This window comes from Nestor notabilis, unplaced genomic scaffold, assembly GCF_000696875.1.
Source record: "Nestor notabilis isolate BGI_N333 unplaced genomic scaffold, ASM69687v1 scaffold16620, whole genome shotgun sequence".
Lineage (NCBI taxonomy): Eukaryota > Metazoa > Chordata > Aves > Psittaciformes > Psittacidae > Nestor > Nestor notabilis.
The window spans coordinates 71,917-89,890 of NW_009909874.1; the positions used below are offsets into that span (position 1 = coordinate 71,917).

At 34.3% G+C, this 17,974-nt stretch overlaps 1 protein-coding gene across 1 annotated transcript in view; it reads right to left on the reverse strand.

Moving 5' to 3' along the window:
- Positions 1 to 6,951: 6,951 nt before the first annotated feature.
- The window catches only part of APAF1 (apoptotic peptidase activating factor 1), a 30,210-nt gene continuing 19,187 nt past the window's right edge, over positions 6,952 to 17,974 (reverse strand). The window contains exons 15-26 of the mRNA XM_010023450.1: positions 17,523 to 17,648; positions 16,160 to 16,321; positions 15,758 to 15,886; positions 14,900 to 15,025; positions 13,942 to 14,061; positions 12,432 to 12,557; positions 11,948 to 12,073; positions 10,191 to 10,310; positions 9,745 to 9,870; positions 8,864 to 8,989; positions 8,291 to 8,437; positions 6,952 to 7,095 (exon numbers count right to left, since the gene is read on the reverse strand). Coding sequence (XP_010021752.1) covers positions 6,952 to 7,095; positions 8,291 to 8,437; positions 8,864 to 8,989; positions 9,745 to 9,870; positions 10,191 to 10,310; positions 11,948 to 12,073; positions 12,432 to 12,557; positions 13,942 to 14,061; positions 14,900 to 15,025; positions 15,758 to 15,886; positions 16,160 to 16,321; positions 17,523 to 17,648 — 1,578 coding nt within the window. The remainder of the gene's footprint in view (positions 7,096 to 8,290; positions 8,438 to 8,863; positions 8,990 to 9,744; positions 9,871 to 10,190; positions 10,311 to 11,947; positions 12,074 to 12,431; positions 12,558 to 13,941; positions 14,062 to 14,899; positions 15,026 to 15,757; positions 15,887 to 16,159; positions 16,322 to 17,522; positions 17,649 to 17,974) is intronic.

The following is a 17,974-nucleotide window of genomic DNA, read 5'->3' on the forward strand; positions in this document are numbered from 1 at the left end:
CCTGTCCCGAAAACACCGCAAGGGAAGCGCCAGCCACAGCTTCTCTGGGCAACCTGTGCCAGTGTCTCTCCACAAAACCATAAACCCACAACAATCAGCAACACCTAGAAACATTCTGTGGTGATTGGGGTAGACTCTACTTTTCCATATAACCTTAAATCTGCCATTCAACTGTTTTAGGCAGGACTGACTTCAGGTCAATAGTTGCCTTGGCCACCTCTTTCAAAACACCAGAATTATCATATTCACAATCCTTTAGAAATTTTTCATTTTTTCAAGGTGTAATTCAAAGGACAATTCGTCTTATCCATCTTAGACATTTGGCTATTTATTGTTTGGACTTGCCGATTCAAAATTCTTTAGTAGGAAGAAATGCATCCTTGCCCCTATTCTGTTAAGGTTATAAATTTCCTATCCTTGTGATTAACATATTCCAAATATTTTGTCTTTGCAACATCATATTTCATAACTCTGTCACTGTGATCAATGGAATAAACTTTTTGTTAACCGCATAGCTTTAATACAAATGACCTCTCGTTTACTTTGCTTACTGATATTTCACTCATTGGTGTACAAACCTCTATCAGTTGCTTTTATGCTTTACTTTGTAATTTTCAATCTAAAATATCATAAACATCCCCTAACGTATTTATCCATATTTCACTGCATCTTCTACATCTCTTTTTAATGGATGTCAAGTAAGATAGCATCTTGTTCAGCAGGTTTGGGGCCAGGGGAGGGGGGGAGAGAGGGAGAGGGGTTCACATCTGTAGAACTGTGACTCCTTGGACCCCTTTCGATGATTCCCGGCTTTAACACATCCTACATTACACCTATGTTCCCATCTACACCAAAAATAGCTTTGCTGGAATGATTCCAAATCTGTAACTCCCTGATCAAGGTGATACCCTGTCATACAAGGAATATGCAAGCAATGTACAAATCAGTGACACTTAAGAAACTGATAATCTTTACACCTTGAATTTGATTTCGTAATAAAAATTTCATAAAGGTTTGCTTTTCAAGAATGTCTGCACTGATCCAAAGCCAAATGTGTGGGTGTTCTTCATGTTGCTGTAGTTGATTTAACTTGTAAAAAGGAGACTTAACTTCCTTTCTATAGTTTCTTTCAATTACATAAACATTCCTGTGAGCAACTCAGTAAGAATTTATGACAGATTTAGAGCTGCCTGGTGATAATTTATGAGTACTTTATGTTGGCCTAATTACTGAAATGTTTGTTATATGGCTTCACTTGTTTAATGTAGCAAGAATCTGTCGGGGTAAAAACAACTCTGAAAGAGAAAGATAGATTAAGGTACCCAGTTTTCAAACTCAACTCAGTTCTTAAGGAAAAATGCCAGAATTACTTGAATACCCTATTCAAAATAGCCTCTGAAACTGGCTTAGAGGAAGAAAAAGCAAAGTAGCAAAGTCCAAGAATCTGCAAGAGCAGAATTTGTATTTCAAACGGAAAGCAAACAGTGCTTAACTGTTAAAAATAAGTACTATTTCTGTCTGTCACTATACAACCACCATTACAGTTACATCTTTAACATGCCACTGCTACTGGATTATCCTTGCTACTGATCTCTGACTGCAGTCACTTGAATTGTCTTTACTTCCTCTGGGGAAGAATTTTTGCAGTCCCCCGGTTTGGACCAAGTCCTTGAGTTACGACACCCAATTGAGTTGTTCTCTTTTTGAAGTTTTGACTGTGTTTAAGAACTTCCAATTTTTCCCTTCAAGGAATCTCAGCAGCCATGAAATAGCTTAGAAATAGGAAAAAAAATCTCAGTGTGGCCATTTCAATAGAGAAAACCACTTTCTTAGAACTCAAGTGTTGCACAGAACACATTAAAAACTGGAGACACCCAAGCTCAAAGCTGCTCACCAATTTCAACATCCAAACTTTGCTTTTGTGAGAAAGAAGAATATATCAAAGTTAAGACTTCTTCTATTTACTGCTAAATGCTCAAAGTATGCACTGTGATCAAATTCTCATTTGCCAGATAGACTCCTGCTTAACAAAACAAGCAAATGGACAGATACATAATATCATCTTAAAATGATTTCTAACCCATGACAGAACTCAAATAAAGAGCAAAATAAGTGATGCAAACTGAAGGTACAAGCTGCGTGAGCACTGTGGTTTAATTTTTGAAAAGCAGAACTAATTTGTATGAAAACTGAAATATATATATGTAGGAAAATAATTTTTAGATATGATCTTAATTTCCTAGATTCACATTTTAGCATAAAAAACCAAATATAATGCATAATACACTTGTGCAACAGCTTGTTGAAGATCATTATTTTTTCATGAACACACACTGAAGAAACCAGAGAGATCCAGAACACAAACTGAGAAAATGCTTCATTCCACAAGGCCACTTTGTGATAAAAGAAAGGATAGTGAAGTACAACTTTGCTCCAGCAAATCTTCTCCCAACATTACCAATACTAGAACCCTGAACAGTGGAAAGCTCATTTGAAAGCAAGTTGGAAATAGTGACAAAGGACTAAATATGAGATGGTAATTAGGGGTAAAGCAGCTTGAGAAACTGCAAAGTGTAAAAAGCTGCAGAGCTAGTAGAAGTTTAAGAGGAAAAATAGATCATAACTTCAAGGAACAGACTTTTTTCCATGTCTATCACAACTGAAATTTTAACCCTTTGAACAAAGATATTTTTGGGAAAAGGAGATAAACCAATCAAATTAGCTTTTAGCTTATTGCCATCTACTGTGTTAAATATATTTTTAACCAAATCTAAATACTCAAGATAAACTATGAAGAAAATTACAGGCCACATGTAGTTCATTTGGATTGTACCTCTCTCTGGCAGGTATTCACTGTTAAAGTCTTGCAGTGAAAAACAGACTATTCTTCCACCGATTCAGCTTGGCCACTTATCATCCTTCTTCTGAATGAACATGTACTCAGAAGATCCACCTCAATCCCAGTGCTCAAGACTATGAAAAAAAACAGCTGCTGAGTCAGAACAGGGATTTAATAGCTGAATCCTTGTTACTGTAGGGAGAAAAGAGATTAATACCTGCTCTATGAATTTTAGAGTGGACAAAACCCCAACTGTTTGGCTTTGAGAAACAGAGTGCAACATCTGCATGATGTTTAAAATATTTATTGAAATGTTTTGAAAATTCACACGCACTTGGGTGACTTTCTTTCATGCTATTGTTAAACATATACTCAAATAAAGGTAAGATTTAACCAACATTTAATACGTTCAGTACTCCTTGAAGCTCTTTCTCCTCACATTTTTCAGTTCTGAAGTTCAAGTCACATATTGATGAGACACCTTCCACTCATTTCTTCAAAGCTTTCATTTGTACAGCTGGAAATGTAAGATGTATAATTGCTATCTGGTACTGAATACAAATAAACTCCATAGTGCCTTGTAATAAAACATGCAAATACACTGCAAAAATTAGGAGCTACCAACTTGTGTCTAGATGGTGAGTGCTCAGTCACCAAGACATGACTTGGCTTCAGAGTAGATTCTTTAAATCAAAATGTTTGATTTGTATTTAGAGATGGATTTCCCCTGGCCTACACCTATGTCTGTTCATTCATCTATTCTCTACGAAAAAAAAAAAACCAACCACACAACAAAACAAACAAACAAAAACAACCCACCAAAAAAAAAAAAAAAAAAAAAAGAAAAAAGGAAAAACCCCCACACCACAAACAAAACACTGTTAAAAAAGACAAAACTCTAAGCATCTTGAAATCCCACCTTGGAAATATGCCACTCCTCTCATGCATTGTTGCAGCGCTGTTAAACAAAAGCATATTTTTCAGTTGAGGGGGGTCAGCAATTTGCACAGCATTCTGTAATATGGAGTTTAATGTCATCATTTTCTAGGGGAGACAATAATTTTGGTGTGGAGGATGTTCCTCTACTGGCAACAGGTTAACCAGTTCTAGCTCTATCTACACACTCCATCACTACAGATCTATAAAACTTTACATGGAAAACCCTCAGGCAATAACTAAATTTCCAGTTGCAGTTCGATTTCAAATGACTGTGTAAGATGAAAGGGGGAAGGGGAATACTGTAGTTAGAAGGATTAGTACAATTCAAGGCAATATAAAGCAGCTGTATCACATATGGATACAGTTCCATGTTAATAAACAAAAGAGAAAAAAAGATTTGTAAAGGCACTGCAGGTCTAATTGCCAAAGTGAAGAGACTCAAAACTTCTACAGAAGCTGATAGGCATCATTAATAGGAAGTGTACCTAAAAATTGTTTACACAAAAGCATATTGTAATTTCAGTTAAAGAGCTAGATAAAATTGGCAATGCTCATTAGTTAAATTTGAATGCAGGCTGATTCAATTTGATCTGGCATTACAAGAGATAATGGAAGCACTTATGTTCCATCTACATAAAAATTGCTTCTGGTCAAACTTTCTTTTGTTTCCTTTAAAATACATTTAACATCAAAGAGAACAACTAAATCAGATGACACAGCAGGACTTTTATTTTTTATTACAGAAAACTGCCTTAACCTTCTTCAATATTTTAGATTAAAGAAGCGGCAGCCTTAGTTGGCCCCTATTTTAACAATTTTCCATTTAAATCACTATCATATCTTGCAAATCAAATCTGTTCTTTGGCTCTTCAGACTTCCTCATCACTATTTCTCTTCTTCCACCTCAGCTACAAAGGCCTACAGCCAACTTCATACATTTGCACATGAATGAAACCGTCCTGACTCTATTAACACCACCTTCTATGAAGCACTCCTCAGTTTCAGCAATTAATGCTGCTGTGTTGTTTTTCTTGCAGAATAATTGAAGAATGCACTATTTATCTCACACTTCTTCAAGCTTCTGTGCTACCTACTCACTTCAAAACTGAAAACGTCTATGAACTCTGCTCATCCACCATTCACTTTCTTCATTAAATCATGATCAGTTTTTCCTGTCATCAGAGTTTCATTAGGATTGTCACAAAAGGCAACTTTCAGCCCTAGTTCCTAATGTGAAATATTTATCCTGCATCTTTTTACCCAGTTGGACCTTTAAGTTCAGACCAACATGGTCCCACGCGGTAAGGACAGCACAGCCTACGCAATCAAGGGACACTGCCTGAGAGGAGATTCCTGCTCCTTGAATCTTCAGCTATTTAGAGGGGGATGATGAGGTCTGTACAAACCAGACAGCTGAAGCAACTCTGTCCTGAACATTGCAGGACATGTTCCAAGACTTCAGTTTCCCTTTGTTGGGTTTTTCTTCCATCCTTGTATTTAATACTGTTGCTCACCTGTTGAAGTATTTTTGATGTAGATTGCAAAGCAGCATTATGTTTGAATAGAAAATAAAACCACAATAGAAGACGGTAAAGCAGCAGCGCTCCCCTCCCTCTTACCCTGCAAACAAAAAATCCCGAACAAAACAAAACAAAAAAAACCAAACAAACCATTCAAGAATTCAAATTCACAACAAATTTACAACTTTGGCCAGTACTGCCTGGATTATCTTTATTGAATGCTGTACATACTCAGAATACAAAACATCATATTTTTTCTATTGAATTTCTTCTCTTTAGAGTTCTGCCAGCAGTACTTTGATTATACTGACCCGTATTAAATAGCACCTTAGAAATGGTGGAATTTCAAGTTAAAAGAAGAGGAAAAACACAATTGTCAAAACCAGAAAAATACCAAGAATGTATATTAAAATCTTACGAAATGCACACACAAAAAAAACCCCTAGAACTGAGAATTTCATTATTCAGTATCAGTTGAGACACTAATGTACTTTTTACAATCAAGTACTTAGATGGACTGTTCTACTGCCAAGTATAAAAACATGAAAATCACTATACTAATCCTTGTGCAGTTGCTCATAGCAGTTGAGAGGCAATTTGATAGAACAAAACCTACTGGGTACCTAAGAAAAATTATCTAATTATTCACAAAAGATATGTCAATTATAATTATTACAAAACATTTCTACCTCATATTTAATCTATAAATAGACTATAAAAATTACAAAAAAAAATTTAAAAATCACATATTACCAGGCAAGAGATCCCTGTGCATAGAATCCCATGTAAACAAAGCTGATGACAGTAAAATGTATCCATTGTATAAACTAAACACTAATTCCAAAAGGAAAAATAATTAAAATTCACATAATCTTGTATTTTTCAATATATGCCTTTTAAATCATTTCCATTCTTAGTTTAGCTGGTTAGCTGTATTCATCTTTTGACTGGAAATACAGTACAACCTCTTCTACTTCAATTGCAAAATCCTTTCAGATTTTGCCTTGAGAAAACAAGACTCAAGACGTTCCCCTAAGTAGGAATAGCTCATATGTGTTACAATGCACTTTATCTCCACAAGGTTAGAAACATGAAGGTTCCTACTGCAAGTGGGAAGCACTATAAATCAGCTACTTGATTTGTTCTGAACATCAAGCACCAAGATAACTAGCTTCATTTTTCAAATGAAGGATGTCCCTGATTCTTTCCTTTCTGTACTAAATGAAAATCCTTGTATCACAGTAAAAAAAATTTTTTTTGCATCTTACACAGTTCTGTTCATGGCTACAGAACACTTAGCCATTAGCCATAGCACAAAACAACATTTCAAAGTATTAAATTCCTATTATTTCTTCACTGTTATTAATTTTAACTAATTTGAATAAATCTTAATACAATTTCCTTACAAAATTGGAAGCAACATACTTAATATGCAAATCGAGATTTAAGGATTATAGTAATGCTTATTAAACCCACAATTAAATGCAAGTTCATCTGAAAAAACATGCATAAATGTACATAAATATACATGAAGATATCATGAATAGAACAATGAAATATAATTCACAGCTTAATGAGTGTCAGGCAAACATTTAGCACAATTTTGTTTCCAGCTTAAAAAATGAATTATCTTTGCAGTGTCCAGCACATTAATCACATCTTCTGTAATACATAAAGAATACCAAGATTATCAACAGTCACATACACTTTGAAATTAGGGGACACATGTATTGACTTGAGGTTTGTTCCATTTGTGTAGAAGGTCTGTAAGGATTCTCCAGTATTTACATTCCACCACTATAAAACAAAAACAAAAAAAAAAAACAAAAAACAAAAACAAAACAAAAAAAAAAAAAAAAAAAAAAAAAAAAAAAAAAAAAAAAACAAAAAACAAAAAACACGCTTTCAGTTTGTTGAAGGATGCTTTGGATAAATTCTATCAGCAGGCTTAGCATGGCAAGCCCAGCTGATTGCTTTCCCCAGAAAGGTAGAATTAGAAATAAAAACCAAGTAATCTTAAGTAGAAAATGTTTAGGACCAGTTAGAAGAGGTGTAAGACTTTCAGATAAAAATAAACTTCTGAAGCTGTTCAATTTCAAGACAGCATAGAAAGCGGTAAATTCAGGTACTGCCCATTGCCCCACCACAAGATGCAAACAATAGATGTAAACTGTAACACGGCCAAAATTTAAAAGATTATACATTTTTATATAACCAAATGAATAAATGAAACACATTGCCAGACAATATAACTGAAAGAACTTGGCTAGATGCACAAGAGGCTCAGTCGCGTACACATTTGAAGCCATCTGCAGTTTTACTAGCAAGACAGACTTTTTTCAGTGATAGATGTTTTTATTATTTTTTTTAGAATAAACAGTAAGCACCAGTAACAAAGATACAGAGAAACCTTCCACCATCAGTTTACACAATTAATGAAGACTGAAATTTCATTCTTCTTGGAAGAACTGTAAACCAATGCAAAATGGAACCAAACATAATCCAGCATAACACTTTTACTTGACTGTTCCAATGCCCTCTATTCTTGCAAAATTCGAGTGCAGAAGCAAAATATTGAAACAGATTATCTTCAGCTTTGATCATCTATAAAAGCAGGTGGTCTTACTAATTATTAGCTTACTCATCTCACGAAATATGTAACACCATTGTTGTGTGCATAATAGAGATTTACAACTACATAGTTATATAAAAATAATATAAAAATCAGATGTTAATAAGAATTGAATATGTGGAGTTCAAAACCAAACTCCAAGTCTGAGTCTAAATTTGTATGAGACCTTTACAGGACAGTTTCAGATATGAGAAGAAAAAAAGAGAAAAGAGCATAACAGCCACGAAAATGGAGCAGCTTTGTGTTAAGTAAAACATCTCAGGTTTCTTTCTTTGAATTAGTCTGCATTTTCCTTTAGAATTATCAGAATATTGCCATTTAATTAGGCATGTTAGGAAATTTTATTATTTCAAGGCTTACCTTAAGATAGCCTCCAGAAGACACAAGCATTTTACTGTCAGGAGAAAATGAGAGGTCTGTTACCCAACCACCATGCGTTGGTTCTCCTTCGTCTACAGTAACTGGGGAGCAGAAGTGAAGTAAAGCGCCTGTTAACATGTCCCAGATCTAAAAGAGAGGGAAGATTATGGATATAAGTAAACCTAAGGAGGGGGAAATCTCAAGTAAGGAAAGCTGAAATGTATTTTTTTATATTAGAGAACAAAAACCTTGTAAATAAGCATTCTACTTGAAGTGACAGAATAATCAAAAGAAATGAATTCTCCTCTTAGAACTGTATTGTATATGGAGAATTTGATCATGCATGCAATTCACAGTAGAATTATTGGTAAATCATGTGAATCAGTTCCTCAGCATTCACAAAACATAAATCTATCAATATGGTTACAAACAAGTGTCTCATGTGGCGAACTTTGCTATTTTTGACTCCCCAATGTTCACCACAATGCTAATGAATCAGACAAATTATGAGAACTCTTCTGTCTGTGAACTATCAATTGAATTGCAAAATAAAAAGCAAGGCTGAAGCAGTACCCTTATTTCTCCTTTGTCATCTCCAGTGGCCAATAATTTGTTATCAGGAGAGAAAGCACAGCACCGCACACAGGCTTCGTGACCTTTCAGCTCATGAAGAACAGATGAAGTCAGAAAGCTCCATATCTAAACGAAAAACGTTACAGAAAAGTGAAAAAAGTAAGTTCAAAACCATTAGTATTCAAATGTTCAAATGTACATAAGATTTTTTTATATATGTGCATATATTTTGTGTGCATTTATGTATGTATTATATTGTAGTCTTTTTATCATTTGAATCACACAAGAAGGCATTTGCTACAAATTACTGAGCCACATGCGGGTATATTTTTTAACCTTGGAATATACTCTTTAATCAAACTGAGAAACAAGAAAATTTCAAGCTGTTCATAGAAAAATAATTCATCAATCAATTTAAAGCTAGATTTCAGAAATCTAAGACAACACTTTAAAAATCTAATAGGGCAGACCCAGATTATTAAACAGTTCACTTTTTGCACCTTGCTTCCAAACAGGAACACGAAAACCTATGGACAGCACTTCCACTGGAAGTTTCAGTAATTTTTCTTAATTTAGGTTTCCAAATTAAGAATGTTAGACTATGGACAAATCAATACAGAGAACTAAACAAAGTGTTCTACGCAAACTTGTGCATTTTATTTGAACATAAGTCACCAGGACAGCCTCAAGTTCTATCCAAGATGAATAGTGAATGACTGTAACAGCTTTAAAAACATGTTCACCAATGCAGGAAATTTAATACTATAAATACAACAGGATAGCTTAAACAACCACTAGTCACCTCAGAATAAAAGAACATATAGCATATATTTCAGAACAAATAAACCATCATTTTTATCTTTGTACAGAAAGTAACCAACCTTCGCAGTTTTGTCAGCAGAAGTAGATGAAAATTTACTTCCATCAGGTGAAACAGCACAGGAAAGAACAGTACCTCCATGGCAAGCAAAATCTTTTTCTGTGTTTCCAGTAGTGATATTCCAAACCTAACAAATATACAGGAAAAGCAGGTTACTTTTGTAGCACTGTAAAAAGGTTAACACACCTGCATCTTACACAAGAACATATAAGAAATAAAACTCAGCTACATAGTTCTAATATGGCCAATATTTTGTTGTACTTACTGGTACAGTTAAAATACAAGACTGTAAATCTTACTAGAAATAGAAAATGCAAAATTGTCACCTTACACTTTAGAATCAATTCAGTAAGATGTGTGGCAACACAAAGTGCAAAGATACCAAATGTCAGAAAAGACAGTGAAATGTATTGTATGTGATTTGTCAATTCACAGCCTTTTATTTACCTTAACGGATCCATCAAATGACCAAGAAAGGAGTTTTGAATTTTCCAGAAGTCTAAAATCCTTGATTGCTTCCTTATGCCCTCTTAGAAACACACATTCATTCAACTGCCAATTCCATACCTAATCATAAAGATGGAATACTTTAAAAAAAAAAAAACAAAAAACCAAAAAACCCAAAAAATTTTAACGCAAATGTAAGAAGAATTAACCAACTGATTTTTAAGTCACAGGAATAATAAAAAGTTCTTATGGAGGCAGCAACTAATTAAAAGGTTAGATATTAAAGATATCCATAGGAGAGATGCTGAAGATTGAGGATGCCATTATACTTAATAGTAAATCTATGAGAAAGTTCCCTGTAATACAAACATAATCTGATTCTCAAAGTGAATATGATGCTTAAAATTTACTGGCAATTTAAAAATGAAAAGCAAACCAACAATTTTCTAGGCACCGTAGAAGTTTGGGGTTTTAAACCTTCAATTATCGCAACTGATTTCCATGATCAGACAACCCTTATATTCTCTATACTTAAATTAACTTTATTGTATATTTTTAAAACATTTTTAATGAAATGTTTTGCATTTTTATAATAAATGGACACATTTTAAATTCAACTATTCACTGAAAACTGAATAAGTTTTTACAGTTTATTTTACAGAACCTCTTAAGCATCAATTTAATTTAAATTACAATGATTTTATAGTTTTCAAATTAATAGGTTTTCTGCACCGAAGTTCAGAAAGCAGAGGTGTTCAGAGAATGCTGGAGGATTAACTGATGTGCTGTCCACTAGAGGGAGTGGAGGACCCAGAAGAAAAGCGACCCACGTTAGACCTGAAAGAAGGATCCCAAAGCTGTTAAAACTGATAAGCTGTCTGTACTGCTTAATGAACCACAGTGATGGCACTCAAGTTAGCTTCAGTTTGGATGCTGCTTAGGTTGGATGTATATCAGCAAGTAGGTAGAACACTGATGTTGGAACGGATTTGATGAGCAAAACAGCGCTGAGAACCAGCACCCACATGTGTTTTGAAGGTTTTACTTAAAACAGCTCAAACTTGGCTGTGTGCACTGAATGCTCATTAGCAGCTGAACCATGTGCTCTAGGTTTACGAATCCTTTCAGCCTGTAACTGTTCTGCAGTGCAAACTAAAACACAGTAACCATGAACGACCAGAACATTCATTTTAGAAGTGCATCCCAGAGGTGAGCTAAAATGCTAATATAGACAACATCAGAATGCTTCTCCAGTGCCTATCTACCCTGCTGAGAGGCAGAGCTCTATTAGAGACTGCGTTAGTGCAACCATTCCGTTTCTAGTTAGTATCTGTATTCAGCACTGGACTGGACTAGGTGGACACACTAGCCTGTGCGACACAGGTCTTTCTACCTCCTTCAGTGTAAGCAAGCCCACTGACAGACCTACTACATATAGCCAGTTCTGGGTCTCATCCCAGATCCTTTACTTATGCAATCAGAACTGTATTGAGTAACCTTTGAAAACTAATGTTCCTTTCCCCATCTTATAGGAGTTGGTGCCTTTCTGTCATCCACAGCATTAAAAATATAAATTGTGTAATATTCATTATCATGAAAGGTATAAGTAGAGGCTACAGTTTCTACAGTCTTTTGCCCCAAGATGAAGCAATAGAGAATACAGTAGTCATTTATTAAGTTTACATTATCTATAGTGTAAAAGATCATTTAAAATAAGTTGTAAATTACAACTTAATGTTTTTAAATATCTTCCAAACCTGTATAACTGAATCATGAGCATTTGAAATGAGAGTCTGATAATCAGATGTAAACCGACAATGCTGCACAGATGTCCTGTAGGCCTCCCGGGACTTCAGAACTTTCCCATCCAACAACTGTAATACCTTTAGAATGAAGAATACAATAATTATATTTGTTTTACATACTTGAGGAAAAGAAAGAAAAGAATATCAAATTATTTTTAAATAACACAAGATTGTGAAGATGTGATTCTCAGTCAATGATCTGGAACAACAAAGAATTCATATTAGCTTAGTCCTTGGTAAAATGAAATTCAGAGCTACATTATTAGCACTATCTTTAAATTACTGTCACTTAGACATCACTTACAAATGTAAAAACTTTGAAGTATTACGTTGAAGAATATTATTGTACAAAGTTATTCAAGTGACATTTCTTTAAAAAAGAGAAAGCACCAAGAGAGGTGTTCTCCTTTTTAAAATCAAATTTAGGATGTAATACCTTTATTGTTCCATTCTCCTGTCCAAAAGCTGCAAACTTAAGATCTTCACCTAAGCAACAGCAGGAAATGGGGGATTCTTGAGCTACTGTCTGTATAACAACACTGTCTGTATTTCCATTGATAAGCTGCAAAACAGGAAGTTATTACAATATTTTTAAATTCAAACTTAATTAAAATATAGAGCTAAGAATGTTAAAGAGAACAGTGTGCCAGTTTGAAACTTTGTATTATAAAGACCAGTTATTTTCATAAACCAATTGCTTTGAAGGTTAGTGCAACTGTCTTCATAGAATGCTCTCTGAAAAGGACAAGTTTGCAAGAGCAAACTCATCTTAATATTAGAAGGTTTTTTAAAATTTGGCCAGAGGAAACAAAATACTACTCCAAATTTCAAAAGCTCCACACTCAAATTTATTTACCTTGCCAGCCAGATTATACAACACATGCCAAATGGAGCATAAAATCTTTTAAGTGCATTCTCTAAGCATGACTTTAGCACACATAATACATCAAAACTCAACTCAGTATCACCCTCAAATCAATTTCTGGTGAGGGCACGGAGGGAGAAGAGAGAAGTCTTCAGAATACAATGATTTCCAAAGGTTAAGTTTAAAAAGCTACCAGTGTGAAGTGTTTAAAAACTAACATACTGCAAATCAAATGGTGACCAGAACCCCAATTCTGAGAGATTACAAATGACAAACAGTAAAACACCACGAATGCAAGAAAAAGAATGTTTTTAGAGATGTGATAGCAGAAATATATTGTTAAACTACAGTACACATGCTTAACTGCAATTTGTCTTTTCAGTCAATTTCTCTTCTTGTGCAAGGGTAAAAAATCTATCCTCTTTCTACAGTGGAGTCTTCTCTCATTACTATATTGCTACAGGATGTCAGAATATTGTATTTAGGGCAGAAAACCTAAGCACCATTTCCCCTAGGAAACAGTGCAAGTAAAGTTACAACAGAGATATACTAGTCATAAATAAATAGATGAGGTCTACTAATTCAAATGAGAGCCAGACTATAACATTAAGTAGTAGTTGCTACAGATTTTACAATTCAGGACCCCAAGCTCTCCTAAGGCTGCTGGCAGACTTGGGCTCACAACTTTCACTCCCCCAGTTTGAGATGATTGATTTAGCTATTACACATTAGTTCTAATGCATTATGTACACATGCTGTGTAACACCTGGTCTATACATGCTGCACACATTACATATTGCTGTGCACATCTGAGCCACCTGGAGGGTCTGCAGCTTCCCCAGTAATGAAAACAGTTCTGTTCCTCTGCATCCAGCTTCAGTTTCAACATCTGTGTGGAAATTTCTCCTCAAACTTCATTTTTTGCTTACTAAACTAGGCAGAGTTGACATTAGGAGTCATTTGCTACAAATTCAAGTGTTGAAAGCCACAAACAAGCCGTACTTTCAGTGCTTCCTCCATTTCCTACTGACGCTCACAGATAAAATTCAAATGTATTAACATATTGAGAAATACAGCTTACTTGTAAATGCTTCTGATTGTAAATTGCCAAAATCATCACTTCATCATTGTGAAATACAACATCTAATTCACTTTTTAGCACAGCATCAGAAGACTTGCAGACCTTCTTTGTTTCCCAAATCTGCCGAAGAAAAAGTATTTCATTACTTTTACTAAAGGACAAGATAAAAAACTTGCTGAGTAAGGCTACTTGTAAACCAAAGACTTGTAAACTTACAAGTAACATTGATTTTAAAATTAGTGAAAATCTGCTATTTTCATTTACTAGGGAAGGTTGTGCAATTACTATAGTGATTCCAACGGATGAAAGAGAACTATTTTTTTTCCAGGATGACTAGTAGACTCCCCTGCATTTACAGTCTATAAAGTCCACAATTTTCTAATCCAAAGCAGAGTGTTAAAATCCAATTACAAAAAAATACCAAATACAGATTTCTATATTTCAATTGCTTTCAAAATTTCACCAATATAAGTGTTCACTTGGGAGAAAAGGAAAGGTTACTTTTGTAAACTGTATTTCTGCTTTCACAGGTTTTAATGAAGCATTACAATTATAGAAAATTATCCTATTAGCATGCAAATATATTTAACAATGAAAGCAATATCAAGTCTGCTAGGATACTCAAAAAACTTGCAATTTCTGATTTAAATAGTGTCTAAAACAAAACAGAAGGTTACAATTACTCTTGAATGGCTACTGGACTTAACAAATCCCACAGATACACAGTAAATTTAGATAAATAGTAAATAAAGTAAAAAAGCCAGCACATTTTACTGTATATCTAAATAATTTTCTAACAAATATCTAAATTTATATTGGCTATAAATGAACATAAATACTAAATATATAATATCAATATATTACGTATATATTATATGTGACTTTTTATAAAAAACAACTCTGTAAATGAGTGATAATATAAATACACGTTTTTCATAATACAAAGATAACATCTTACACGTATTGTCTGGTCATCAGATGATGTCAGAAATAAAGATCCATCTGGCGAAAATGCCACACAATGAACCCAGCTCATGTGTCCCCTGCAATATGCCACTTTTGATAAAGATTTAATATTCCATAACTACAATAAAAATATGAAAGAAGAATTCAAATGGATTTAGAATGTATTTACAGGAAAACAGTGCAAAACAAAAAGCAGTAGACTTAATTACTATTTTTCTAGTATTTTCTTACTTCTCAATTTGAAATCAGATGTAATGAACTGTGCCTGCTTATCACATTTCCGTGGACAGGGAAATTGAATCAGCAGCCTCTTTGACTGCTATAATTTTAAAAAACAAGGAGGAAAAAAAGAAAAAATCATCACTCACAGTATAAAAAAATGAAAGTTCAACTTGACCACATAGATTGCAAACCCCAAAAAACCCAAGCAACAAAAAAACCCCCAACCCCAAAGCTAATGCTTGTACAGGCTTGCTCAAGCCATGATAGTCCTGAAGTTAATCTAACTGTTTCACTCCTTTTTAATAAGTTGCCACGTTCCTGTAGCAGCATATGGGAGAGTTTGGTTTGTTCTAAGCAAGTGACAACAGTAACTTTAAATAAATTTAGTGGACCGGTGTTTTTGAATAAATATGAGTTCTGTTGTCCAAAATAATATATAACTTTTAATCATTATTTCCCAACTTACATTTTACATACCAGAAGTGAATGAAAATTAGAAAGTACATTGAAAGCCTGCTAAAATAGCTACGTTTGTTTTACCTCTGCATATAGGAAACTATGAAGACAAATGTAACATTTTATGTTACAAGTAGTGTTTCCTGGTATACAGTAGCAGACAATCGCTTACCTCAACAGAACAGTGAGACAAAGCAACTGCTATTAACTCATCATCAGGACAAAAGTCACAGTATTGGATTGTAGTGTGATGACTCATGATGACTTGGGTTAACAAATCCCATGTTTTAATACCAAAAAGCTGTGAACACAGAATCACAGTAGTTAGCACCCAGTTTGAATGACTTCCCTACAGACAAACAGCTTGTATGTTCAACAGTGTTCATTCTTTAATTTAGAAGGTATTTTCCTAAGTTAACAAGTTTGTTGCCCACATATTTTTACGTTACACACACTTGAAATCATGCACCTTATATCTGAAACATATTAATGGACTAGAATTCTATCTTTAATCATAATTTTTATCTAATTGAAATATACTACTTCAAAAACATTATTGAAGTGAGGTACTTACCAAAAGCTTATTTTTGGCTACCACCAAAATCATGTCACCATTTCTGGACCAAGAGCAACATTTTACTAAAACCTCTACATCATCTGGTTGCTCATCTGCATTTTTGAAGAAATCTTTTATCTCAATACTTTTCAGTTCATTTGCTGAGCGCACTTGCCAAAGCTGCGATAAAAAGTAAAGGAAAACCACAAAACCTCTTTTCACTGATGTGGATACAGAATTCAACAGGGAATCTCCCCGTTTAACTCCCAATCACTTCTAGGAAAGAAGAGGGGCAGGGGGTAGAATACGAAAAAGAAAGGCTACCTTCCCTGGTCAAGAAACAGCATTAGAATATTCACAAACCCAGACAGCTTAGACAAAAGAAGAAAAAGCCCCACAAACAAACAAACAGAAAAAAACCCCAAACAAAATCAAAACCAAAACTCCAACACCACCAAAGGCTTACACTGTAGCAGAACTCTCTCCCCGTGCTCCCTCATTCCAGCTACAATCCTGTCTCAACATCTACTTAACAGGAGAATAAAACAAAAAAAATAATACCTGCTCTGCAACTCTTTATTAAAAGTCCACTCACCATAAGAAATCTGGTATACATTTAGCTTTGCACCTTAATTTCACTGAGGGACCTGCCAAAAATCTACTATTTCTGTTCCCTCCCCTACAATTTTCCTTCTGAATGACAACAGCTACAGCAACCTTCTTTCCTGATTTAGAAACAATATAGAAAAGTAACACTGTTTTAAGAATTGCAATTCTGAAACAGCACAGTTCTGTTGCAACCAAAGGCAATAAAAATAATACTTACATACTGAGGAAAAAACACATAAACCTCTCAAGTCTTTTTTAGTACATACATGAAAAATGGTACATAGAAATTGCTTTAAATTTTTATGTTTACTGATGATTTATTGTCAGAGATGACAGAACTTTCAATTAACCTAAAAACTTACTACTTTAAACAAACAAACAAACAAACAAACAAATAAACAAGGTTCACACACACACATCCAGTTTTCTTAACAAAATGAATTAGGGAAAAAGAAGTAAAATGGGAACAAGTAAAGGATTCGAACTGAGACTAGCTAGGATTTATTTACAACTACAGGCACACAACTTTTTGGCTGGTAGTGGGCAAACCATCTCAAAATCTTGCATTAAAATGAGACCAATGATCAACTGTTTCAGGATTTAATTCATTAAAGCTGATCATGTAGACACAAACTTCTCTTATACATATCTTTTTTACACATTTTACACCAAAAAAATGGAAAAAAAAACCCCACCAAAACCCAAAAAAAAAAAAAAAAATCCAAAGCCATCATCAAAATAAAACCACTTGATTTAAAAATACACTCTGTACCTTTACTGTTCCATCTGTTGAGCAGCTAGCAACATACTCATCATCTGGTGAAAATCTACAGTGATTGACAGAATTTTCATGACCCATCATCGTATTTCTGCAATACTTCTTGTTCAAATCCCAAAGCTGCATGAGAAATAAACATATAAATATCATCATATTAATGAACTATTCAAAGACAGACTGTTCATGGTCTTCTCAAAAGACTACTCATCCACTAACAACCAAAACTGAAAATATTTTTTTTCTTAGTTTTACCCACATCCTCATGGATTTGATGCTATGCCCTGGGCTACCCTACAATTTAATTCCATCTGCTAACGCACATAGAAACTATTAACATCAGAATTACATACAAATAGATAAACTTCCTGTACAGGGCAGACAAAGCCCTTGAACAGCAGAAAGCTACTGAAAGTTTCTTCAAACTGAGGAAGAAGCTTCCTCTTGCC